The sequence below is a fragment of the Watersipora subatra genome, chromosome 2 (assembly GCF_963576615.1).
Source record: "Watersipora subatra chromosome 2, tzWatSuba1.1, whole genome shotgun sequence".
Lineage (NCBI taxonomy): Eukaryota > Metazoa > Bryozoa > Gymnolaemata > Cheilostomatida > Watersiporidae > Watersipora > Watersipora subatra.
The window spans coordinates 18,516,247-18,543,889 of record NC_088709.1 but is presented as its reverse complement, the minus strand read 5'-3'; the positions used below and the strand labels follow the sequence as shown (position 1 = coordinate 18,543,889).

Genomic DNA, 27,643 nt, shown 5'->3' with positions numbered 1-27,643 from the left:
TGTGGCCGTACACCGTAATCAATCAAGTTTATGATAGCAAAGAGAAAAGGGTCGCTTGACTGATTGCTCCTAAATCGTAGTAGGTCACTGGTATATGCATTGAAATAAAGTGCGGTAGCTCCTACAAATTCATCGCCGGATATAGTAACTCTAGACAGAGCATCTGGTACTACATGCGCTTTACCAGGTTTGTACACTATTTTGAGATTATATTCCTGCAGTTTTAGTGAATATTTCGCTAATCTCGAGTTTTTGTGGTTTGCCGTCATTAGCCATTGCAAAGGGGCATGATCAGTGACTACGGTTGTTTCATGACCTAAAATCAAGTGTCTGAAATGGTTGCAGGAGGCAATGATGGCTAATCCTTCTCGCTCAAAAGTGCTGTATTTTTGTTCAGTGTCCGTTACTGACCTACTGTAGAAAGCCACTGGGTGAATTTTCTCTTCATGATATTGGCAAAGTTGAGCACCTAACGAAAACCCTGAACTATCGGTATGTAGAAAAAATGGTAACTTGAAGTCAGGAAAACGTAGTACGGGAAACTCAGTCAATTTAGTTTTTAAATACTGAAAAGCTTTTTCACAAGTGTCTGACCACTGAAATGGTGAGTCTTTCTTCAGCAGGTTTAGCAAGGGCTTAGCGTGCCTTGAGTAATCATGTATATATGCTCTGTAAAAGTTTGTCATGCCCAAAGCTCTGCGTAGTGTCTGCAAATTGTGCAGAGATGGAAAGCGTTGAATTCGATCAACTAAGTTTGGCGCAGGCTTACTACATTTGGTGTTAAACACATAACCTAAATATTGAACTTCAGATCTCGCCCATACTGACTTTGTAAGATTAATTTTTACTCCATATTGAATAAATCTATCTAGTACATTTCCTACTCGTTTTACGTGTTCATTATAATTAGGTGGAGAAAAAATCAGCACATCGTCTAGAAAGCATTGGCATTGTATCCATAGCAAGTTACCTAGAATAACAGATATTGCACGTTGGAATACGCTAGGAGCGTTTGACATACCGAATGGTAGGCACGGATATCTCCACACATTGTTATACGTGACAAATGCAGATCGGTCACGGTCCTCCTCAGAATCTAGCTCTAACTGCCAATAAGCTTTTTGGAGATCGATTGTGGTGTAAAGTCCCTGACCGACCAACATTTCTCTTACCGAGTCTTGGTGTGGCAAGGGGTGACAGAGCTTTTTTGTATTTGCGTTTACCCCTCGATAGTCTGTGCAGAGACGCCATCCTCCATCTTTCTTTTTCACCAGCAGCACGGGCGACGCCCAGGCCGATTGATTTCCTGGCTCAATCAGCCCGGCTTTAAACATTTTAGTGATCTCAGTGTCTAAGGGTTCGCGTTGAGAAACTGGTAATCAATAAGGAGCCTTTTTAATGGGTGTTGATGAGCCTGTGTCACAAACCCTGCCCAATAAGCCTTTAATTTTTCCAAGATCATAATCATGAGTGGCAAAGGCAGCTGATTTAGTTCTCAAAAAACTCATGAATTTTTTTCTTTTGTCAGTAGTTAGCGCGGACTTGCTCAAATCTACCTTAGACACTGGATCGCCAATCACTGTAGAGGGTCTAGCTTTATCTGAATCAAAGAAATCATTGTTAACAAACACATCAGCAGGCATTTTCTCAGGTAGCTGCTCAACATTTCCAATTGGTGTGCCCTTGTAAACAGTGACATATTCATTATGAGTATTGATTACTCTGTATCTTGCCATTGCGTCAGGCTTGCTGACCGTTTTAGCTATCAGAAGGTGGTCATGTACATGTACGGGCTCAAATATGACGTTTCTAGCAAGCTTGTTGCATGGGACAGTAAAGTAGGTATCGCTCATTGGTGGAAACACCAAATCCTCGTCTAGCAAAACATTTGGTTCCACCTTTGACCTAAGCTGCTTAGCACTATCAGTAAAAGCACAAATATCTAAAGGATCTTCAACCATAAGTTTCCTGTTGAACCTAAGCCGTAGGTTTCCTGAGCTGTAGTCTTGGCCGACATATCCAAATTTACTCAAGCAGTCAATTCCAATAATTAATGCATAAGGGCAGTCACTTAAAACCAGAAATGTCCCAATGGTTTCAATTCCATCTTCAAAGCGTAGTTTGGCATATGCCTGGCCTATGCCTTTTACCACATGGCCGGTCACGGATCTAATTGATCTAGAGCTACATTTCAACGTTTTATCCAAGGTTAATTGCTTACATAGCTTATGACTCATCGTGCTGATCTGAGCGCCACTGTCTATCAAAGCATTGACCTTTGTTCCATTTACGCATATCATTGTCAGTGGCTTGTGCACAAGGTCAGCAGCTAACACGGCTATATCATGTATTGTGGGAGCTCTATAAATTGGTTTCCTCACAATTCGTTTACGGCTAACACGCCTAGTTCTTAGTGGGTAAGAAGGTACTGTGGTAGCAGGAAATCTGATTTGTGCTGGTGTGTTTTGTGACACCAACATCTCTTCTGCCTCAGAATTTTCACTTTCTACTGGAATTATTACAGTCTCATCCGGTATATTTTCAGACACTTTTTGATTTACAGAAACTGATATATTAGTCTTTTTAATGTCTGAGCTTGATTCAGCTTTCTCTCTCCGCATATACCTCCCTATAACACCTTTTGAGTCTGCAGAACAGTGTCTAAATCGTGCGCAAGTGATGATACATTTCCAAATCAGTGCAAAAGTAATGTAGAGGCAACACAGAAAAATCCATAACTGTTTCAAATTCAGGGAAGTCCAATTTTTCAGAAATGCAAAAGTTCCTTGATTGACAATATTTTCCGCAGCCAAATTAGCCTGCTTTTTGGGTAGAAGGTTGGAACCCGAGGAAATACCTAAATGTTTCAAAATTTGCGTCTGTTTTGCTGTTTCACCTGCCAAATCATTCAAACTGTAGCTCCTGCCATACTCCTTAAAGTCATATAAAACTAGCTCATGAATTATGCTACCATTCAAAGGAAAAGCCGTATTAGACAAATTTAGTGAAACCAGATTTATAGAGTCTGTGGCTACTATTGGCATTAGCGTTGCATCGCGATGGTGATAGAAATAGGGCTCACCTTCGAGAACAACTGGAATCTCTACATTTAATGTGCATTCATCAATGTGTTGGTTATTATACAGGATATTAGTCAGGGTGTCCATAAACAGAGTCATGTTTTTATTTCCTAGAATAACTGACATGAGAATTTTGTCAGTACATTTATCGGAGGCAAGCACATGATAACTAGTGACTGGTTCACAAGGGTAAACAGTGATGATATTTCCAGTGAGTTTAGCGTGTATATACTGATGTCCAGTCAAGTATCTAGTTGCTAGTGTGGGTTCTCTAGTGAGAGTTGTAGTCAACAATTTTGTAGAGGTTTTCATGTACTGGCATGTTGATTTCAAAGATGAGCTAAACATGGTGCCAATATTTTCCTTTATGCGTAACTCTGATGCCTGCAATCGCACGTTAAGCTCGGATTCAGCTACAAATCTGTCAGTCTTGTCAGAGTCAGTGTCACGTTTTTTTCTCCCATTTCGATTGACCGCTATACCTTGGTCAGACATTTGCATATCCTGACCACATTCAGCTGGTATCTCCAGTAATTGATTTTTAGAGAAGGTCAAAGCTAATTCGCCATCATCCGACAGCCATGTGTCAGCTTGAAATTTTCCCTTGTAGCTACGCTGATACACATATTCGCAACCTTCCTGTTTATCAGCTACCCATATCAGAAATGAACTATCTTTTAAATTACAGGCACCTCGTTCATACACACAATGAGATACCACACCGACTGGGCTTTCCATCAATGACTCGCCGTGTCTTTTTAATACAGTTGTTTCAGATAAATATGCGTTTGTTGTATCAAATGAATAATCTTTGCAGCAACGAAATCCTGTGTGAAACACAAAATCGGCAATATTTTCGGTATGAAAAACATCATCAGTCCTAGTTAATTCTCTGTAAGGGCTAGCTTTTGAATTTATCATTGCATGGCACACGTCATGATCAACCCACTGAGATTCATAGCCGGTTGTCTTGGTGTTGCTTCCGCCAACAAAATTGGCATATGTCACAATCACCATTTTTACAATTTTGCAGTGGAAAGCACTGGTACGATAGTGTACTAAATTTCTTTTGTACAAGTCAAAGTTCAGCTCATATGGTTTGTGTATAGTGCCAACATCAGGAAGTATGCAAACAGGAATTTCAGGAATTTTAAATCTGGCTATAGAGTGATCCGCTCTGCATAGCATAGGTTTCTGACCACTTGTTACGCCACATGACACAAACAATATCAAAAGTGTGAGTAGTGTTCGCGCATCAGTGATTTGGTTTTAAAATCTAGGAAATGTTCTACGCCTGTCAACAATAGGTGATTTATTGCTTATGGGGTTAGTCAGTGTGATGGCATTCTCGAAGTTAATCTGGTCACAAGTACTGTCAGTCTCAGCTGGCACAATGTCATTTTCTATATCAAATGGGTAAATGCACAAATCATCAGAGTTGTCACTACTCTCTTCATTGGCAGAGTCAACTACTTCGACAAAAGTATTGCAATCAAATACTGCACAATTGTCCAAAGCCATACTATGGTTCGGGGGTCGTCTGGAAGGTGGGTTAGCCTGAGTAGGGCACGCTTGGCGGTCATGGCGAGGGGTCGGCCCCCTTTGATGCTGTGGGTATTGTGGTGGCAAATACGTTGGAACATCGTAGTATTGGTTTGAATTTTGCCAACCATTGTTCAAAACAGGAAAATGATCCGGTGGTTTGTGGTTTTGCCCAAATTGTTCTTGCGGTCCATGCTGGGCAGAGTTATAAGGTGACCGTGTTGCAGCACCTGTACGACGCGATGCCAAACAAAATTTCTGCAGATGTTCATTTGAGCCACAAGTATAGCAACGTCTTTCCGCTGTTTGTTTCGTCATAGGGTTATTTTGACCTCTGAACCCCTTTTTAGATCTCTCAAAATTTCGGTTTTGGGGTGGCATGTCAAACCCCATAGCTTCGGCAGCTTTCTTTTTGCCATTGCCTAGTCTATTAATTGCCTGTTGACCAGTCTCTACAGAACATGCCATTTTCACTAGCTTTTCCATTGAACTTTCTGAAACGGTGAGCATATTTTCTCTAATGCTATCACATAAATTAAGCTTAAAATGTAATGATACAAATGGGTCGGAAAGGCGTGCTCCACTATTGGCTACCACCTGCCGAAACCTCCGGTAATAATCTTTAACGGGCTCACCCGGTTTCTGGTGAGTTACCGATACCTCCAGCGCAGCTTGATCAGAGCCGCGATTAGCATCTAGTTTAGTCCTAAGTCTTATGCACAGTCCACTAAACTCTATCGACTTATCATCGCTAATGATCTCGTCATAGTAAGTCTTGGGAATACCCTGTAGGTAGAATCCCAGCACAGCCGTTTTGCTGCTATTTGGCACTGAATTAAAAACACAACTTGTTTCAAATTTGCACAGAAATTCTTGCCATGTCAATTCAGTGGAATCACCATTAAAACATTTTAATGAAAATTCTAGCCAGTCTTTTGGATTTGAATTAAAAGAGTTTTCAGAAATAATTGGCTTACCGTCTGCATCGTCTGCTTCATTGGATCGATCTCCTAAGGTCGGAGTTCTGGCGAGAGTTGTTTTGGCATCAAAGCCTGCGAGCAGCCTCAACTTGTTGTTGAAGGAGATCGAACTTTCCTGCACAGAGTCGCTTAGTCGAGTTACCATATCTCCAAAAGTCCTATCAAGTCGGTTTAGAGTTTCATCGAATTCCTCACGTAATTTACCTATACTCCGCTCTTGCTGAACTAACAACTTTTCTTCCAATTCCTCAAATCTTCCATTAGTTTCTTGTTTAAATATTTTCAAGCTATTCAAAATATCCTCAGTCGTAGGAGCAGACATGATATTTAACACACTTGTTAGGAAAAATTTTCACAATTAAAATTGAAATTTTCTGCCAACTATCCGGTTCGCGGGACCATTGTAATGACCCTCTGTTTAAAAGGATTATTAACTATAAGTGCTGGATTGGTGATTCAAGTAGTTGGTGTATGGTTTGCGAATTTAGAGGACTGTATTTCAGGTGTAGATTTAATGTCAAGAATTAGACTGGTTTGTTTTAGCTGAAAACTTAAAAACAGATATTTATTGAAAATTCAAACTTTCAATTGCAAAAACATAAAGTACATGAAGGCTAATCAAGTCAATGGCTGATACTAATTGCGCAAGTCTAAAAATATAAAGAGTGATACAAGAGCAGAGTGATACGTAGAGCGTGAGTAAAATATGGAATTCGAATTGTTTCTGATCTACGCAGGCTTATATATGTTTGCCTAATCAGTCAGGCAATCATCACATCCGTAGATCACAGACGATTGGGCGCTGCAAAGCTTCCTAGGAAGGAAGCGAGTAAGTACAAAGAAGCAGATAACAATTATGCTAAGCAGTAAAATAGCAGGTGCTAGGAAGTTGGAATAACAAATCGTCGTGTCAGGCTACCAAGAGTCCAGAAAGCTGTTTCCTGTTCATATCAAAAATGGTTAAATAAAAGGGGATGAGTAGTTCCGTAAGAGGTGTATAATGCTCTTACGACAGGATACATAAATACTAATATAGAAGTTGATTAACATGATGAGTTCCTTTGTTTCACAATGACAGGTATTCATGGGCTGTGTAACTAAAGATTACAAATGCTGGGCGCTTCACAGGAGCGAAAGTGTTGAGACAAGTTTCGATATACTCCAGTGCTCTTGAATAAGAAAATAAGCTACATCAGTACACATGAAAAGAATCTTCTTTTACATCCAAGTTTGAATTAAAATTCTTAAACCCTTGCATCAAGAACTTACTTGCCATGTCTCAGTTAGATTTTTATTGTGCTGTTAGAGGGCTTCACGTTTATGAAGAGATGCGAGTCAAGAATGAAAATGTCTCAATAACCTATGACTGTAGTGATTTAAATGTGAGCAATACATTCTTCATTAGTCTAAAGTATTCCATAAACATGACCTTGAAAATAAACGAGTAGGTTGCCAAAACCCCGTACATACAAGTGTATCATGACCGCGATTATATGGTTATAGCGCAAAACTGAGCAGAGACCGAATTTATCAAAAAGCCGCCCTGAGCCCCACGTAAGTTTTAAAAATTTGGCTTTAGCCATGGCCTATGAACTTGAACTGAAAGCCGCGCCCAACCACCAGCCGGGCGGTTTGGTCATAAGGATTTATGGTAGTTAAAGCCAATATATAGATGTATTTGTTTTTTGTAATTACATGTAGTTAAAATAAATTCATCGACTGTAGAGAATAAGAATTACACGCGATGAATGGAATCATGTTTTGCAATATATAAAATTATGGTAATTCAATTATTTGCAATATACATGTACATAGCAGCTATGTGGGGTCCCCATCCTAGGCTTGAATTTACATAATGGCCCCCACTCTAAAACATTGGACACCTCTGATCTATACCGAGTCCAAATCTAAGGATAAAATATGTTGCTGGTTATGGCTACTTTACTGTTACTTTTTCTTCAGTCTTCTGTCCAGCACAGATTTGACATGGGTTTATAGCAGCATACTCTAGGGAACTGCCACTTCCACAGTCATTTAATGTAAAACTGAAGATTCTGACTTTCAAACATTTAGAATTAGCACTTGCCTCACAGTATTGACTGTAAATGTTTTTTTATTTAGTCATGTGAAAGCAGCACTTCTGTAGCCTTTCTGGATATTCCACTCAATCTGACAGGTGCTACAATCTGACTAAACTGGGCTGGTGCAGAATCTTTTCATGAATGTTTGAAAGCATAGAAACTGTTCATATGTGATATCTGTTTTGCTTCCCCAATTATCTTCTTTGGAATATTTGATTGGACTGAGTTGTAGTGATTTACAATCTTGTCCAGCATGTTGACCATATAATGTGCATATATGCAAACACAACTCTGCATAATGGCTTACTATGGTATGTATACTCAGCTCTACCTTTCTCTCTAAGTGGATTACTAGCCTCTTTTGTAGAAACGATGGGCTTATTAGCAAGAAATCCACATTCAATCTTTGCTAAGATAGAAATATCCAACTCACTACTGAATAGTTCAAAGCAAACATATCTGAAGAGAACGATTTCATTGTTCTTGAATTGAGTTATACACTTGCAGCCTCCTGGACCCAATTTACCGAAACATTTACAAAAAATAGAGAGTGACTAGGAAGGTCGAAGTTTTTGTTACCAGCGTGAATTCACTTTCTTGAACAAATTTACTAGCGTAGTGTGAACTTCAATGGTTTCAAATGGTAGAATTATTTCTTCATAATCATCTTTGGCATCAATTGAACATGGAAAGTTACCTACATCAAAAGCTTTATTATGAAATAATTCTGATTCAATTAAAATGCCAAAATATTTTTGAAAGTATTATTTATATCTTTATATTCTATCGTGTCAAGGAAAAAAATGCATGTTTGACTTATGTGGTGCCATGTTTTATTATTTCCCGGTTTGCATAGCAGCGGCTTTGCAAGGCGCATTTGAGCTGTTTGCTGCTTCTATTAGTTTAGCAAAGTTCAGATTTTAAAAGAACATAAGTTATTTGCCCAAATAAAGGTATCTTTTAAAACGCAACAAATGCACCTGGCATTGAGTTTGTTAACTTGCTATTGCTATTACTTACAAAATTCATTAGTGCGACCTAACTCAACTTACTGAGATCACGACACATTTGGTCAAAGCCATGACCTGTGTGTTATGGATCCCCAGAGCTCAAGAGCCAACACAACAGTGCTCAACTCCTCAGTACACAGGAACTGGAGATGTATAATACGTTATTCCTTGTTTTGAGGAGGTAGCTAACGTCAATCACAGGACCAAAGCTGTGACCCTGCTGTGTCTTAGGAAAGCATTGCACAACTAGGCCAAAGACTGTAAACAGACCAGAAACCTTGAGGCCGTTGTTAATCCCTTTAAGGGTCAATTTCAGCTATTTACCTGGTAGACATGGAGTAAAAAATGATCATTTAGGAACTTCCTATAGAGTAGGAAAGGCTTTCCCATGTAGCCTACAAAAGTTGGCCTAACCCACATCGGAATAGCATGTCTCTAAGGCTTCACGGTAAGATAATTGTTCTGTGGCTTGGTGAATCATGATGGCCTACTGAGGCATTTTTTGAACATGCCTATATTTACTCTGACAAAGGCTGGATGCACCGAGAAAATAGTTTTTTCCACAGAGAGCACAGCAACATCTAACGACGGAACTTTAGAGGTGGTTCATTAGGAGAGAACCATGGCAGTCAAAGATCACACGGTAAACAACTTGGCCCTGCTCATGCATTAGCTGACTCAACAGGTGCATCTGCAACAAAAGAAAAATCAACCAACGTTTAGCAGAGAATAGAAGCAACCCTCGCAGGGTTAGGGTTGCAAGGGCCCTGGGCATATGCAATGTCATTGTTCCAAAACATCTGATACATCGGGGAAATCGCAACAGGTTGCAATCTGAGTGCTGACTACCTGTTGTAATATGATTGCCCAAACCATACCAATCTTCTTTAGCAAAGGTTAACTAAATGGAGCTGTGTTGAAAGCCTGTTAAACTGGTCAAACTAACCAAATTCCAACATTGGAAGTTTGGCCAAAAGGGACTCAAGTTCAGACCTTCTGGCATCAGTACGGAAAGCTGAAGTGGAGGTGTTCAGCTCCTGCAGCACTGACAGTAAGGAGACTTCAGCCGCTCCCCTTGGAAATTATTACTAGGCTTCGAAAGATTTTGAGCCATGACTCCTAAAAGATGGACCCCGCATTCTAGCATGCCCGTCCAGTTTGATCTAAGCTACACCAAGCTGCACAGCCCAAAGCGTGCTCTAAGGTCAGATGGAAGGAAACCTGCTAGTACAATGTTGGATACCCGCCTTTATGACTGAACAGAATTGTCTTCTGTTGTTTGTCTAGCTAAATCGAACACTTCAGATGTTCTTTTCATAAGTGTGGTTTCCCAGCGCAAGTCCCAAGACCAAAAAAGAAAATGGTGAGCTGGTATGCTCTCTAATTTTTGGACGGCGGCAAGACCAGCCTATTGTATGCATTCCGGTCACACTTTGCAAGCGCCCCAGAGTGCTTTTTAAGCAATGTCAAGATTGCCTGGATCAAGCCATTCTAGGAACCGACAGTGAGCTGGTCCTATTCTACTAGTTACTTTTCCCCCAGAGTTTGGAGAGTCCACTTGTCCAGTTTCTAATTGAAACTGAATGAACTAAAAAAGCATTCTACATGCTGCATTATACTGGGTAATTCTACTGCTCGCGCGACTCCGAGATGTAAAAAACAAACAACTCTTAGTGGTGAGGCATGCCAGTGACATTGCCTTTTTGGGTTACAATTTCTGGTGGCCTATCTGTGCACCATCAACTTTCAGCCGCCCCTGATATCTGTGAACAGTAACTCTCTGACATGTACAGAAAAACATAGCTGGTTGCTGCTCTGCAAAATCCAAATTGTGTCCAAAGTGGTGGGGTCAGCCAGGACCGAAATGACTAATCTATTTATGGCGACAACAACAAAATATTGCTCGTTCAGAGTGATCAAAGGCTGTCCGGATGAGCAGCCGCCAAATATAAGCTTGAATCGGCTTGGCCTAAAAATTATCGTAGCCATGTGATGCCTCCTTCAAACCGTTTGTACAGATTGCACATACACAGGAGTAGAGGACTACCAGATGAAAGACGATCAACCCTTTTTGGCTCAAAAACCACAATATTGGATACCCTCAAATAAAAGGCTGTCAGCCCATTCAGATGATATCTATATGAGGTGGCAGTAAGACATAACTGCATGCATTGAGACAGGCCGAGCAACTGGCACGGTAGTTGACACGCTACTGAAGTACATTAGGCACCGGTGAAGGAGATATTGGGTCGAGCCTTCAAGGTAGAACATGGTGTTCCACTTAAGTAGGAACCTTGTTCTATCTGACAGCTACCACAATGTCTAGACCCAGAGAAAGAGGTGGAGGTCGAGCGTATAGTCTGAGAGCTGCTAGAAAGGGGACTCATCAAGCCAGCCGGTTTTTCTTGAAGCTCTCTGGTGATGCTAGTCTGGAAGAAAAATGGCAAGTAGGGTTTCTGCGTTGATTACTAACGACTAAATGCCGACTATACTATTTTAGGTAAAGTAATGGGGTGATTGTAATTTTAAAGAAATTGAGCAGCATGCCGACTCTCTTTCAGAATTGATGACTGCCTTTATATGTTGTCTGGCAGCAGGTAGTTAACCACACTGGACCTGGTCAGAGGTTAGTGGAGAGTAATTTTGGATGCCGATGCGCAGGAGAAATCGACATTCACTACTCTTTCCGGTCTCTGACAGTAAAGGGTCTTGCCCTTTAGCCTTACATCAGCGATGACAACTTTCTAAAGATTGATAGAGCGAGTGTTTTAAGACATGCATTGAAAGATGCTACTGCTCTACCTAGATGGCATTTTAGTCATCATCTCTGACTTTTACACTTACTTGCAATGATTGGAAGAGGTGCAACAGTGGTAGAAAAAAGCTGGCTTATAGTTCCAGCCTTTGAAGTGCGAGCTCCTCAAATTACAAGTCCAGTATCTAGGCCAAGTGGTGAGAGCAAAAGAGGTAGCTACTGACTCAGAGAACACTCAGGTGGTCCGTCACTGGCCCACCCCAAGGGACTCTGGGAGCTACAAGGTTTCCTACAAGTGGTATGGTACTACTAGCAATTATGTTCCCAGTTTTGCCACTATAGCACAGCCTCTACACTGACTGACACGCAAAGGGAAAAAAAAGATATGGGATGGGGCAGAGCAGACAGGCTTTTGTCGAGCTGAAAGGACTCTCCTTTTGGCCCCTGTGCTGGGCCATCTAATCTGATCCAGCCAGGTATCCTAGATACAAATCATAGCAGCTGCAACATGGATGCATTGCATTTTGTAGTGGAAGAAGATGCTAAAATAGTGATAGCCATTCTCAAAAAGACAATGTCACCTTTTTGAAAAAATACTATAAGACCTGGAGAGAGCTGCTAGCTGTGAGAAAAGCAGTAAAATATTTTTGGCTATACTTAAACAGCTCACAGATTCTCCTATGTAGGAATCATGCCTTTTTGCAGTGATTGTTTGGGCAAAAAACCTTTAACCCAGACACCTGATGGTTACAGTTTCTGGCTGAGTTACATTACACACAGGAGCACTAAACTATTATCCGTCATGAAAATGCCGGTGGACTTAGCCAGCAGAACTGTGAAGACTGTCGGCAATGTGAGCACATTGAAATAAGGCATGGTGGATCGACTTACATAGATCTTGCATTGGAAAAAAAGCATTTGTCCAAAAGGCCTGAAAGAGGCCCTTCCATTGTGCCAAGGGTCATCAAAACCACATGCAAGATGGTCTAAGCATATTATGAAAAAAAACATACAAAAGGAGCATGCCTATATCATTACAGCAGGGTTATACTGCACATAAATTCTTTGTATGCGTGTCCATTTGGTGTACAGTGATATACATGTGCATGTATATTTGTGTATATGTATACATAACAAATTAATTTCGATGATTTTGCAATACAAACTTTATTTATTTTTAAAAGTTTGCTTTGAAGAAGAAAAAGGAAGGTTGGGAAAATCTTGAAATTGAGTTTTGTCAAGCAAAGAAAAGTTTAGTCTTTTTTGTTTGAGCCAAAGTCACAATGTTTGAGAGTTGAGCTATAAAAACTTGGATGCAGAGTTTTAAAAGAAGGACTTTATTTTAACAATTTAAGGTAGTAGTGGTTGGCTAGTAATTGCTTTGAAAAGAACGAAGATTTATACTAGAAATTCCACTGTCATACAGCCCACGACCAAAGTGATATTGGAAAAAAGAAAGGGTACTGATGGTTGAGAAATGCAATATTAGCAGTCAAATAGGATAACTGCAGTAGTAGCTGTAATGTACTGGGTGTGGGTGTTATTGTATACAACAAAGAGCAATAATGATAGGAAAAGATTATATGTTTATATCTCTCCTTCTGCAAAAAGAAAAATGCAATATTGGCCATTATTAGAAGTAAAATGCACTGATATTATTAGAATAACCAATATTATTTTTGTAGTAATAATATAAAACCAATGCACAATTTTTTTTACATTTAAAAACATTTTTTACATTTCATAACGGCATAGCTAACAATATCACAAAGTTGTGATATTTATATAGATTTTTAGAAAATCTGTACTACGTAGTCATTGTTCTGTAGTCAACCAAATTTATAATTAATTATTGTAATAGTCTCATAAGAAACAATAAAAAAATATCATCGTCATTTGCTTTAATACTCTGCGTTGGACATCAGTTAGAATGCGAAAGTATTCAAATATGTCGGCAAATGAAAATGAAAAAATGGAAATCGGCAAAAATGAAACGATTTCTGTACTCCTATGTTAATTGCCAAAACCTTCAGCAAGTCGACATTGCTATAGACTGGTAAAAAGTGCACGTTATTTTTTCGTGAAATGTGCAAGACTTTATCGTTTTGTTATCTGTCGATCGGCGTTTCAATTTCCGGTCTTAACTTTTATTAAACTAAGCTCTTCAAGCGTTTTGCGGCGATTTTTGTCCAAATTAATCTGTCTATTTGTGTATAATCCGATCAGATGGGTTAGTTTTAGGAATTTGCAGTAACCCTTCAAAGGCTTGGTAACATATTTAAATAGGTTTAAATGTGTTTTGTATCCTTATTATACTTTAACGACTTTACAAAACAATGCTCAAATTTGCTGATGAAATTTTTTGACGAGAGTTCGTCTCATTGTTGATGAATAATTTTTGTAAGTTGTGCGCACATGCATTTATCATAAAAACTCCCACACTTCTCTCCGCTTGTTTGGTCGTAGGATGATATTTAAATTTATGCATGTTGATTTCATTTCTAAATGTATATATATATATACATTTATATACTACACATATATATATATATAGTATATTAAATATACTATATATATGTTATATATATATCGTAACAAATACTGTATAAGTCATGGCAATAAATACCTACGCACTATCAGCAATAAGTTGCCCAACAGGCATAACAAAGTGGACTCAGGAAACCATCAAGGAAGCAGATATAGCAACTCGCAAAATGCTTATAATATACGGAGCACTCCACCCAAAATCAAATACTACTAAATTGTATCTCGATAGGGACCAGTGAAAGCAGACAGTGAAAGAGGAACAAGGTATTAAAGCCTATGCAGCTTTCCTGGTCACCACAAATAAGTTGCTAGATAAATTTCAATCAGCTGTTCTGATAATTGAGCTTCGCAGTGATGAAGAGGAACTTGACAGGCATATCAATCCTCTTCATGGTGCTTACCACCAACAATTATTCATGGTTGGCAATTTCCACAATACTTATATGTGGCTGAACAAAGGGAACCTAAGGGCCAATACAGAGTCACTATTCATAGAAGCTCAGGAGCAAGTGCTCCCAACAAGGCAACTTCAAACAAAGATCTATCGCATTAGAAATGATCTGAAATGCAGACTGTGCAAAGACGAACTCGAGACCATCCAACACATCATCAGTGGATGCGAGCATCTAGCCAAAAACGCATACACTGAGCGGCATAATCGAGTCACAAGGGGTAGGTACAGAATTATTTGACATGACTATGACCTTAATAACCACAATACTGGTGGGAAGCTCCTGGTAAGGTCAATGAAAATGACCGAGCTGAGATCCTTTGGGACTTCTACATCCAGAATGACAAGCCTGTCCCAGCAAACCAACCAGATACAGTGGTGGTAGACAAGGAAAACAAGAGGGCTACTATAATAGATCTAGCAGTACTCAATGACTACAATACAGCCATCAAAGAAAAAGACAAAGTGAAGAAATATCACCCTCTTAGAGAAAATATTGAAAAATGCTGGGATGTAAGAACAACTGTAATTCCAGTAGCCATTGGGTCACTGGGAACAATAACACCTGCAAAATATTTTGGCTTTTCCAGGTAACGACAGCAATAAACTTTAGTGAGTTGCCAAAATGTTCACTATTAGAAACAGCCAAGATTTTGTAACAAGTGCTCAAACTCCCAGGTCTTTGATACGAGACCCGAGTTAGAGCAGAAATCACCACCCATATTAGTTATCCGGGGAAAATAAACAAATTTTGTTATATAAATAAATGTTTTATTAGAAATACGTGTATAATATATATTATATAAGTATAAATGCTTATTATATATTTATGTTATACCTATATTGCTCAAACATATATTTTGATGGCTAACACTTGGTGTGTTTAATTGACTATGTTATTAAGAGTAAAGGAATGGACCATTTCCCTTACACATCTAAGATGGTGCACCATCTGCCCTCTAGCCTTGCGAAAAATGTTCAGTTCTGACTTTTAGAGTTAAGAGGCTAGTGAACCGCCCTGAAATAACCCAAAACACTAAGCACAATGGCACCAAGACAACCGGTAAAACACAGATACTATATGCCAGCAGACACTGGAAGAAGGTAACCTTTGATCTGGTTGGACCATTTCCATCACCAGAGAGCCAATGTGTGTTGGCACTGACGGGCCAGTTTGGGCCAACAGACCCAATGGAATGGTGTTCTGCTATGTAATATTGCCAGCGCAGATTTATACAAACCCGAGAGCGCAGTTTGAAAGCCAATCGATAGCTGAGCTATCCCAGCTCCCCAAAAACAGGAAAAATACAAACCAGTTTATGCCATCTCTAAAGAAACAAGATAGGGGCGTAGACAACTTTGGTCTGAGAGACTCAAAGCAAGTGTTTCTGCTTCTTAAAGGTAAGAAATATAGAGCCCACTGCTTCTCCAGCTGATGAGGCATATCGATACACCCTATAATCCGCTACCAAAGAAACAGCATATATCCTGATTCTAGGGTTAAAACTTAGGTTGCCAGACCAGCTGGAGAGTTTACGCCAACTAAGTTTTTCTTGCCAGCAAGCACGGAGGATTTTAGAAATGACTCCAAACTATGCTTGAGGTTCTATAGCAGATCTAGATAGAAGTTTGACAAGGATGCGGGAAAGAGTTTCTTCTATTGCGCAAAGTGACTTAGTTTAGCTCCGGAACAAACACAAGCAAAATTTGTGAGTATTATGTAAGTATGGTGGAAGGATGCATGAGTAAAAGGAGAAAGATGTAGTGCGGCCCAGCCACTGTATCATTTTTAAAGTTTCCATACACATCGCATGTTATCAAACCTTTCTTCAAAGTGGTCGATGCATAAGAAACTTTTCTGCAAAATCTCTTAACACAGCTGAGGAGTTTAGCAAAAACTTATTCCAGTTTGGAGGATACCAAAAGAAACGAATGCATTCTAACGCCGCCATAAATAACAACGATAGTAACAAATAAAGAAACTAGCAAACACGTTCTAAACAACTTTTTGACAAAGGGCTACCCCTTGAAGCTGCACAAAAAACTCAATAGAAGCAAAGAAATGGTAGAAACAATTGCTATCTTCAAAGAAGCAGAGGATTTAACGCTACTGACCACTGAGGTCTGCCAAGTAGCTGCTGTAGAATCCTCTGTGACAAAAAAGAGGGCAATCTCGCAGTCTCCCATTTAGACACCTTCTGAAAAAATACACCAAGTCTCCAGAGAGCAAGCTGACAAGGGACAATTGATCAAATTGAAAAAAAGTAGGGGCAACACGCCATCCTTCCAAAATGACACAAGATGATGTGGTCGAGACACTCAGTGATTGGGTAGACCAGTGCAGCTTTAGTCAATTTGTTATCAGCCACAGACAATTTAGGTATCGCATGTTGCAGCACTTCAATACACCCGTCTATCCTTCCATCTGATTACATTTTTTAAGGAACCTGGTCTTGCAACACTAAACAACATACCAGCCAGAGGAAAAGGAGCCAGTTGCATATTTGGTTGACCCCGTTGTATAAAAGGTATTCATCACCCAACAAGGCTGTGGTGCCAGATCAAGGTTGGGTTTCTGTTCATCCACCCTGACAACAACAAAATCGTTGCATCATAGCCAAGGAGTATTTTGGCCAAACTAGGTCACACCAGAGTGGTAGTGTGCCACCAAAACAAGACGCACTTACCCTCCTGATTAGCAACAGGACAGCTTCTGGGAACCATCCAAGTGTTCTTGTTGTGGGGTGTCAGCCGCAAGTCAATCACTCAAAGAGTGCCACTGCCAAAAATCACAGCAATTGGCAGAAGATGCAGTGGACTGGGCAAAGTCACACAAATATGCAAAAAATACTAGACAAGAAACCCCTCAACTTTTCTAAGCGAAGACTGGTACAATCGTATATGCAACTGTTGCATCATGAGGCCTGCTAACACCGAGCATGGGTCCAGCTTGCTCTTCTTTCAGAGTTGATATTAGAGCCAAAGGTCATCAACAGAGAGGAAAGGGCAGAGGACATGTTAATGTTCTCCAGCTAGCTTGACCCGGCATGGCACAGATCCTATGATATGAAGTGACACTTTTTCTATAAGAAATGTTTCTATAACAATTTATATGTTCATAAAAAAGTGCTGACAAAATTACAAGAGCAGAACCCATTTGCTTGTGAGCTATCTGAATGTCTTACTTTATGATTATAAGTGCAGCAAATACTTGTATTAAACTCAAATCCCAATGAGGTTTTTTGTATGTGCAGTTAGTTAAGAGGCCAGCACAAGTTCTTTACAGAAACAAGTGTAATTTGTGTTCTCTTTTTGGTTCAGTTATGGCCCCAGATGGTAAGACACTCTACAGACTTCCACAAATGAATGTTGCTACATTTGGTGCCTTTCATCTGACTGTGGGAATTAATAGAGGAGTTGTCTGGGTAAGTACTTGTACCATCAACTAAATATACCCGCTATTAATTCCAATATGCCTCTAAGACAACCGTTTGTATAGACTGAGAGACATATGCATGTCTATTTAGGATCTTGGAAGCTATCGTAAACTTTACACAAACAGTGGACTGAGGCTCTCATTAAGCTGTGGCGCTCGAGCAAAGACAGACTCAGAAGAGTGTTGCAGATTCTTTTTCGTGATCAACAATGCTGACTGCAGCACTCCAGGACCTATTGAAGGAGTTATTTCTATGAATGTGAATTCAAACATACATAGGCCGATCCTGAGTAAGTGTTAGAATACCACTTTTGCTCTCTACATGTACTATTTTATCAGAAGCCTTACATTATCAAGCACCTAATTTGTTCTTTTTGAAAACAGGTATATTTAGCTACTTCCTTAAGTTTACATGTTTGTGAACCATGTATTGAAACCAAGGAAAAATAATTCATTGTTAGGAAGCACAAATTAAAGCAAATAAATTAAATTAGGAAGCACTAATTAAATAAGAAAGCGTAAAATAAAATTATCATAAAACAAATGTCTTTTTTTCAAAGCATTTACAAGCCAACTACTACCTAAAATTGTTGAAGCGAAGTGCAAGTTATTTTGATTAGCAGCCAAGTTTGTGTAGCTCAACTTTCCAACATTCTAACCACAGCTCAAACAAAACCGACTAAATTTTTCATTGATTATCAATATAACTCATTTTCAAGATTTTTGCATCCATCTTTTGTCTGCCTCAAAAAAAGATTTTAAAATTATACAAAATTTATATGGAAAATCATCTAAACTAATTTGTATATAAAGAGTATTGCCCACTATCTCTAGAGGTAGATCCATTTCCTTAGCGCCTAGCAACATCTGGTCGCTTGCTTTCTTGCTCGATCAAGTAACTATTTATCATATTCAAGTGGTGTCGTGCCATCTCCTTCTAAGCCTGGGAGACATTGCCAATGACCATTGGCAGTGTCCAGACAAAGTTGGCTGTCAGCCTTAAGCTCTTCAGTTTTTTTTATTTTGCTATTGGCTCAGAATCTGGCAGGTTGATTGTCATTACAGGAGCCAGAAAATAATGATGGTTGGCAAGGCTTCTTTGCTCAATTCCACGAAAACATGCGTGCTGTCCTGAATAGAATTAATTGTATTTTATTTTGAAGTCTTTTGACGGCTCGTTCTTTCTTGCCACTGTAGCTGCCCTCTGCGGAGTCGACGATCCATGGTTAGGGAGGAGTTACACTGTTTCTTTTTTCAGGCTGGCGCTCCAACCTCTGGTGTGCCGGAACTTGCTCTATTTGGGCTAGTCAATGTGGTATGGTATGCCCCCTTCACTATGCTGGCTGCCCTTGTGCTTCTTCTAGCGTTCCTTCACTTGGTCTTTTGACACATACTGCCACAGGCAAAAACAAACAGAGTTATCAAAGTGCTAAAGCATGTGGTGCTGGCTTTTTCAGCTGCCGGTTTCTTAGCCGCAGATGTCAAACCAGTCCTGTTGTTTTTCGAAGGCTGTCACTTCATCAAAATTATTTTTTTGCAAGCTACATGTATATATTTTGGTCTAAATTGTGGACCACTTTTTGGGCCTATTATCTATTCGTTTCTATATTTTTAGCATTTTTAGCACAGAAATGTCGACAGAAAATCTCCAAAGCTCTTTTGGCTTCTTGATGTCAGTCTCAGCTTGGCTGGGTCCACGAGAATCTTTTATTTCCTCTCATACATTTGGTTAGGCAAAACTGGGTTAGCAGAATGACTTCTGGCTAGTTGTTCCTATGACCATTTGGCTTCTGAATCATTCTAGCTTATCAGATGTCATGTTGTATTGAAGCTGGGACAGCTCTTCCCGGCTTGTTGACCAGACTGGTTGTTCCAAAATAATGTCGCTTTCTCTTTTGGTTACCAATGCTGATTTTTCCATTTTGATACTTCTAAAACAATATGGAGCCTGTGATTTGGCCTCAAAGTGTCCTAAACATTTGGCTTAGAAAATGGAAATTATATCAATTCTGCCGGCTGGAGTCTTGACTCTCTTTATGCCAGCCTAGACCTGCTCGAATTTGGGTTCTTTACTGGCATCATTGAATTAGGGGATTACCTAACTACAGTGATAGGCTTCAGCTTGCCCTTGCTTAGTCTAGACAACTGACTCTGCTAGTTTACTAAATATGCTTGGTTTGGTCAATGCTTTGATACCTGGTATGGCTTCAAATGTTGGATGGCAGCTTGCGGTTGTTCCCTCCCAACCTCATTTTGTTTATCATTCAAACACAGCCACCAGGTGTGCAGAGGGATAGTTTATTTTGCTTGCTCACTAATTGTACCTGGCAGAGCATGCCACATTCTTCATTTCATTTTTGCTGTCGGTCCACCATGTATTCATGTGTGAGAGTAGCTCTTTAGGATAGGGTCGATACCTAACTGAACGGGAAGTAGCAGTTCTTGCCGAAGCATAAGCATTGTGATTGTTTTCTGCATGGCTGTAAATGACATAACTCAGTGCACACTGATCAGCTAGGGGAGCAACACGTTCTATTTTTGGCCACAGTTTAGTAGCAGCGTTACGAGCAATTTGGTCTGCCTACTGTTTTTGTGGTACAACAGGCTGTATGCCTGAGGTGATATGGATTAATGTGTTATTTCACGACATGCTACTTTTAAAACAATTTTGCCCTTTTTTAGCTCTCAAACATGCTTCCTTGTCTGTGAAGATCTGCACCAGCAAAACTATGTAGCGAAGCACTCAATTATTTAGAGTAAGGGTTACAAATGATGCACTAGCCTTTTAAGAAATGAGTGCATTTTGCCAATAGATGAAGCATCTAGTCAATACTCAACACCGACTTGTTTCTCTTATACATAATTGGTAAAGTGCCTACCAAGTCTATGACCACCTACTACCATAGCCGGAATGCATAAAACTTTGGTTTTTTGCTCGTTGTGTTTGCTCAAATGCGTTTAACAACTTTGGCACACATCTTGAATGACCATTCTCTTCACTGTTGCTACGAAACATAACCAGTGTCAGATCAAACCGAACAGACTGGTCATCTTGCACACCCTAGTATTGGCTAACGGCACATTGATTTTTAAACAGATATCAGGCAGACGGTTCATCATCTGAGTTGGTTGTGAGTAGATATCTGAGTTTTAACACTTCTTCAGATCGTGTTCCAAAATATTGCCCATTTTTCACAGTTTTTGGTGCTCTTGTCCCCTCAATCCAACTGTTTTCAAGTCAACATTTTTATTATTCTAGATAACCAGGCTGATGATTTCTACTGTCCAAAGCTGGTAGCTTGTAGTGACGTCAATTTCTTTCCAATGACACTACAAATTTTCTCCAATGCCCCGTCATAAGATGTTAGGTCTAGGATGACATTGGCTAGCCTCGAGTAAACCTTTTTAGCTGTAAAATTTAAAGCAGCAGGTTGGCTATAAAGGCTGGACATCTTGCAGGCATGCATTCCTTGCAACTTCTTATCCACTCTCTGGGTTTCGATCAATACTGCGTGGTAAAGACTGTTTTTCTGTTAGCTCCTTATGAGTGGGTTAACCTTTTTTCAGCACAATGAGTTTGCACTGCCAGAAAGGGTTACAAGTCTGCTGATTTTACCCATTGGCTTGGCCATAGCCTAACCCTGCTCGGTCCTAAGATGTAACTAAATTTTGCCAGGATTTATAGCCAATGAGCCACTTGGTTAGATGGTTAATTCCTGCTAACCTGGAACAAGGTATGGTCAGTTTAGAGTGAAAACTGTCACCTGTATGAGTAAAGTTGATGATGCTTGATGGTTTTGTCTACTGCCAACAATTCCTGCTTTTGATGCAATAGTTCCTCTTTGCAGGCGTCTCGGTCTCACTAAAGTAGACAGTCACCTACTTTGCTCTGCCTGTCATTTTGAACAGCCCTTCTTTGACCCTGTATCCACTTGCATCTATATCCAACTCCCACGGCTAGCTCAGAACGGAATATCCCAGAAAGTGCTGAGAGGCTACGCTTTCTTTCAGGCCCTCAAAAACTAATGCTTTTGGCTTTTTCAAGTTAAATTCTCTTTTTTCCCTGTCACTTTGCGCAAGGGCTTTTCTGTGGTAGCGAAACCTAAAATGTATTATCAGTAAAACGTAATCATGCCCAAAAAGCCCTGTAGCATATTGAGCCAAATGGCCTGATTTTAAATGAATCAGTCTTGAATAGCCATTGTGTCTTTAGAGTCCGTAGACACCCCTCTTTATTAATCACATGGGCAAAATAAACGACTTGTGGCCAAAACGTTAACACTTCATTTGTTTGATGCTGAGTCTCTTGAGCCTTTGTAACCTTTCAACCAGTCAAAGCAGGTGAGGTTAAAATTTAATGCAAAGACTATAATGTACTAATTTAGGTAAAGTAATGGGGTGCTCATTTGAAGGCCATGCAGTACCCTCTTCATTCGTTTCTAGTAGGTGTCAGAAACTAAACTTACATTTTTGAAGTCTGGAACAAGGTAGCAATCGCTGAACTTTTTTGTGCATTTGTGCATCAACATCAAAGGCATCTGAAAGTGAGGTCCTCCGTGCATGCACCGAAGACTCTGTTTTAAGCCAGAGTTTCAACACTTTCATTGAATGGTAAAACAGAGAAAGCCTCTATCTCAGATACCATGTTTAGATGACCGCAGTAAACACAGAACCTCAACTTCTCATCTTTCATTTACACCAACACAACAGGGGGTTTTAAGTGCCTCCAGCTAGCTCTATGGGTTAGTATTCTCAGAGATTTTGCAGATGGTCTACTGCTTTAATCTCTTTTTGGTCTAAATCAACAAGTAGGAGAGCTGCATAGGTCGAGTCTTTTCTTTAAAGGCAAGGTAGTGTTCTACTTTGAAAGTCTATACTACATCTCTGTTCGTAATGTTGAATGTGGTTTGATACTGTTTCAAAAGGTCAGCAAGTCATTTGGCTTACTCGGCTTTTTGCAGTTTTTTTTCAGGCTATTTAGAAGAAATATTATTGAAGGGTTAGCACTTCTGACTTTTACGCTTCTGCATCTTGAGTCTTTCAGCTCAAGCAGGTAAAGAAGAAATACTCAATGACGATATGGCATACAACTGCCATCTCAGTCTAGCCTTGTCCTATCATGTTCACTAATAGCTGCATTTTGCTTAACATTCAGCGCCTATCTCTATCCATTTACAGAAGCCACCAACTGCTGAACTTACATGGATCACCAGTCGGCCACCAGTAATAACATCCTCATGATGCCATCCTTGCTGATGTGGCTCAGCAAAAAGACGTATTTTGCTTTTACCCTGTAAAACGGCTGTCGAGCCACTATGTCGTAAGGCCATACCTATCAGTCTACTTTTTTTGATCTAGTCCAGGCTTGTGCAGCTGATCAAATGCTTGCTTAATCAGCAAAATTTTGGTTCAATCTGTTTCGATCAGGAGCTGTTTATGTCGTACATTTAGCTTCACTAACGAAAAGTAACTAGTTGATTTGAACCAATCTCATACCAGTGTTTTGATTGGTTTTGCAGCATTTTTATCCTGAAAGGCAATGAGGTAGATACCAGGCCATTTTGAAATAGTTGTCTGATTTACCTGTCTAGTCAGCAGACTGAAAGCAGCTATATTAGAGACTTGCCATGTTAGAGGCAAATCTTTGGTCTGTTGCTGGTTTTTTCCTTTCTTGTTCGACCATGGCCATGCCTAGAGTAATCTGTGTTGGATCCACCTGCTCCTTTTCTTTCTTTTGTTGGGTTACATTTAGGATCTGAATACCAAATTTTCTAGAGCCTTTTGGCAGCTGTGAGCAACTATGGTAAGTTTTTTCCCATTATACTATGGTGCTTATCTCGAAGATTTGCCAAGCTGAGTACATCTTCAGAAATGGTCCGGTCAACCACCAATCAATGTGTTCGTTGCTGGAGTTGCATGCAGTTAAGGTTTACAGCAACCAGTCATTTCCCTGAATCATATGTATTTACTCAAGCCGTCTTGTCAGACATAACATTTTTTTAACAGCTTGTGCACAAAAATCTTTTGGCCAGAGCCACCTACTCAGAGTTGTGCTGTTTATTCTGAAGCTGTCAGACCTGCTTTTTTAACTGCTGCCTATTGTTTGCAATTTGGCAAATGGATTGATTATTTTTAAAGGTTGGCTTGCAATAAAAATCACAGTACAATTATTTGGTATCAAAAGATTCACCATGTCTTACTCTGTTGTGTTGTAAGTGCCAAACATGTGAAAATGTGATTACAAGCTCTTAAAAGCTCAAACACAAAAAGCTGCCGTAAATTGGAATCTCTTTATTTCGATGACGTAGCCATAAAATTTGGTTATTGTCTTGTCACATGATGTTCTCACGTGAATTGAAAGGCCAATGAAAAGCCCAATATATTTATCGTAGCACTAGTTTATGACAAACACTCCGGGTTTTACCGAACACCCCGTATCAAATATAGATGCTTGCTACTTTACAGTTTTGTTTCAGTTTAGTCTAATTGGCAAGTCGTAATCTAATCATGTAATCCAATACTTCGAAAATAATTTCGGCAGCACTTTTCGATTATCACTAGTGACCAACAGGCTCGTCATAATTATCAGACAATGATATGTACTCCTTCAAGCAAAGGCTAAAAAATTGAACAAAATTTTACGGTAAGTTATAAGATATCACTGCTAAAAGTGACAGCATTACGATGACGATAAAACAGATGCGTAAGAACATTAGTCATAGTTTTATTGAGTGTGTGAAGTATATTTGTGAAAATATTTTGACGAATAAGGTTGCATGAAAGTTTAAACAGAAACCATCTCTCACAAAGCATGACATCTGAGCCGTTTTGGAAAGAGAATCCAAACTACAGCGTTCTCGTGTGGTTTCGACTTTCTGTTTATTTTTTGAGCTTTTAAGAGCTTGTAATCACATTTCCACATATTTTGCACCTACAACACACCAGAGTAAGACATAGTGAATAATTTCATATCAAATAACTGTAATGTGAGTTTTGTTGCAAGTCAACCTTTAAGTGTTATTGGTTTGTCGGGCTTCTCATCATGTCAATCATGGTAGGAGCGCGTATGGCCAGAAAATGATGTTACGGACAGATGTCGTTGTTAAATCACAGAACCTTTCTTTTGACATGTTGGCTAGGTGTGGGTTTGGCAGGTTACTATAAGTCACACAGACTAACTGTTTTACTTATTGGTATGTCCCGGAAGGGTGATAGGCACATTCCGAGGCATGTACTGAGCTCTGAGCCCAATGTTTGAAGTGCTGTCCCTCCCGGTTCAAAATTCATTCATCCTTGATGTTCAGTTCAAGTTTAGAGGTGACATCAGCTAAACATAAAAGTTGACATTGTCATCATTCACCCATAGTTGGTAGTCAGTCAGAAACTTGTCAGCCCTTCTGGGTTGCCAGTTCCTGACTCTCTGGCTGGCTTGTTTACATCTGAGAATACAAACAAACAAGTTTGTGCCAGTGAGCTTTTTCTTCAGTTCTTACGGGACTTGCTTGTTATCTTAGATGAAGACAGCCACTCCATTGAAGATCACACAATTACACCTGCCACAATCAAACCAGCACTCTTCCACCAAATTAATCAGCTTACCCATGACCAATAATGCTCTAATTAGACTTACCAGAATGATTTCTTTTTGCTTGTTATTTTTAATACGCATTGATTGAGTAAACAAAAAAACACTCAACTAACATCAGTTAAATACAATATTTACTGATTAGTATCTTTTGTCAAATCTGCTTATCACACGTCCAAATTGAATAACAAACAAAATCTTCTTATCAACAATGAGAACAAAAAAAATCAGCTAGAAAAATACTACAGCTTTGGAACTGTGAAAGCCCATTTGGCCAGCTTGGGAGTCAGACCATATCAAAATGGGATCATGTAAGTTACAAGTCCAAATTGTTTGCCTTAACCGCAGCTACCTATTTTTTTCTGCAACTCTCTCAAGTGCAACAGATGATTTTGGCTGCTGGTTCATTTTAGCTACTTCTCACAAATGGATTATAAAACGCTCCAACTTGCCAATACTGGCATACTGAAATGTTTTAAACTGATTGGCAAGAACTGGTGTCCTTGGAATCATTATTGGGTTTTTCCATGAGGCAGTCAGACAGCCCCTGTCTTAATTTATGCTCCAAGCATGTGATGGTCATGCTGAAGGCTGTGCACTGGCAAATTTACCCCTAAGAAGATCAGGGAAATCTGCTATTTTTGTGGGAACTCAGGCTCCACAGGTCTGCAGAGTAGCTTCCAATATATCACTGGGTGTTTACCTCGATGTTGCTTTCAAGGTGAATTTAGGAAATTTGTCTAAAAGTTTGCTGCATCAAGCTGAGCTAAAAGTAAAAAAACTCCACTGCTGCCACCAATGTTACAAATCTCGAGATACACTTTACGACTCTAATTAAAACCAGTCAACAATTTGAATCAGAATAATATATGTATGCCATAATATCAATGCACTGTAAAGAATGGAACATGTACACACAATTTTTTGCATTTATTTTCCTCATGCTCTGGCTTGCTTGTCACTAACTGTGTCTATATATACTGAAGGCTTTTTTTGTCCTCTTTTTCAAAGCCGACAGGCTTCTCTAGCGCTTCCTGACTTGACACTGGTCACTCTTTTTGGCAAAGCCAGTTACTCATTCTCTTTGTCTAGTGGTTTCGAGTCGTCTCCTTGCCAGCCGGATAAAGCTGAAGCCATTATGGGTGTTGAGTGTTTGGCCAAAATGTGTGTTGACCAATGTCGTTTGCAGTTTTCTGGTAAAAGGAATTGGATTACTGTAACAGGTGAACAAAATTTGATTAAAACTCAAAGAAATCAGATACAAGTCAGAATATTCGTGGCGAGTGGGTAGGTTTAGTTTACAGGCATGCTGTTTCCCATTTAAGTCAGTTTTAAAATGATTGCAAATTATACAAAGCTTAAAATAAATGTAGAAAATAAAACTTACTAACCCTCTAAAGAAACTATTTGCTCCTTGCACCAGGTAAGTAAAAGATTCACTGACTCGTTGTGAATTAATACATTGAAGTCTTTTTTATAATTTAAACTAAAGAAAATTAACTGTATGAAAAAAGCAACAAGTGATCGGAAAATGCAAAAGAAAGGCACTGTGCCCATATTAACAAGATGCATGTTTCAAGCTTGACGTTATTAGGTTAGGCTATTTTTGGCTGTTGGTGGGCTTACGTAGACTATTTTTGGTTTTTGTTTCAGTTGAAGGAATATGTGAGGGAATTCCAGCTGGTGATGTCAATTTATCCGTACATGTTGGCTACTGTAAAGATCAAGTCTCAATAGCTGATTGCCATTTTGGACACAAAAGCTATGATCATGTAATGGCATCTGAAGTGTATGCAGAAAGAGAAATCATATACTTTTGATTATATGTAGTTTGGTTTATTAGTATATGTTGTTTCATGTAATTTCATTGCCAGTTTTGGTCTTGTGCTCATTAATTATGAGAAACTTTTGTTTGTCGTATAATTTTACCATTTTTTGACAAAAGGTCCAAATCAGCAAATATTGTCTTTTTATAATCTTAATTGGTTGTTACCTATTTTCGTAGTCAAACTGTAGACAAAACAAAAGACAGTACCATTTCAGTTTGATTTGTTAAGCTTGCGCATTATCTATTGTGAGTAAACTGTTTAATTCAAGAGTAGTTTGCAACATTTTTCAAAATTTGATAACGATAAAAATGTTTGATTCAGTCATGATTATGAAAGCAGGAACGTGA

The 27,643-nt window shown here is 39.4% G+C and overlaps 1 protein-coding gene across 1 annotated transcript; it reads left to right on the top strand.

Moving 5' to 3' along the window:
• Positions 1-90: 90 nt before the first annotated feature.
• LOC137388728 (collagen triple helix repeat-containing protein 1-like) lies at positions 91-27,643 on the top strand. Its single transcript, XM_068075182.1, has 4 exons — positions 91-187; positions 17,768-17,871; positions 17,974-18,172; positions 27,121-27,643. Exons 2-4 carry the CDS (start codon positions 17,770-17,772, stop codon positions 27,285-27,287), a joined length of 468 nt encoding a protein of 155 aa, XP_067931283.1. The 5' UTR covers positions 91-187; positions 17,768-17,769; the 3' UTR covers positions 27,288-27,643.

Excerpts from the sequence above, each read along its gene's own strand:
- LOC137388728 (XM_068075182.1), top strand. The coding sequence starts at position 17,770 with ATGGCCCCAGATGGTAAGACACTCTACAGACTTCCACAAATGAATGTT. Across the intron at positions 17,872-17,973 it reads TTAATAGAGGAGTTGTCTGG|GATCTTGGAAGCTATCGTAA; the intron begins GTAAGTACTTGT and ends ATGTCTATTTAG. Across the intron at positions 18,173-27,120 it reads CATACATAGGCCGATCCTGA|TTGAAGGAATATGTGAGGGA; the intron begins GTAAGTGTTAGA and ends TTTTTGTTTCAG.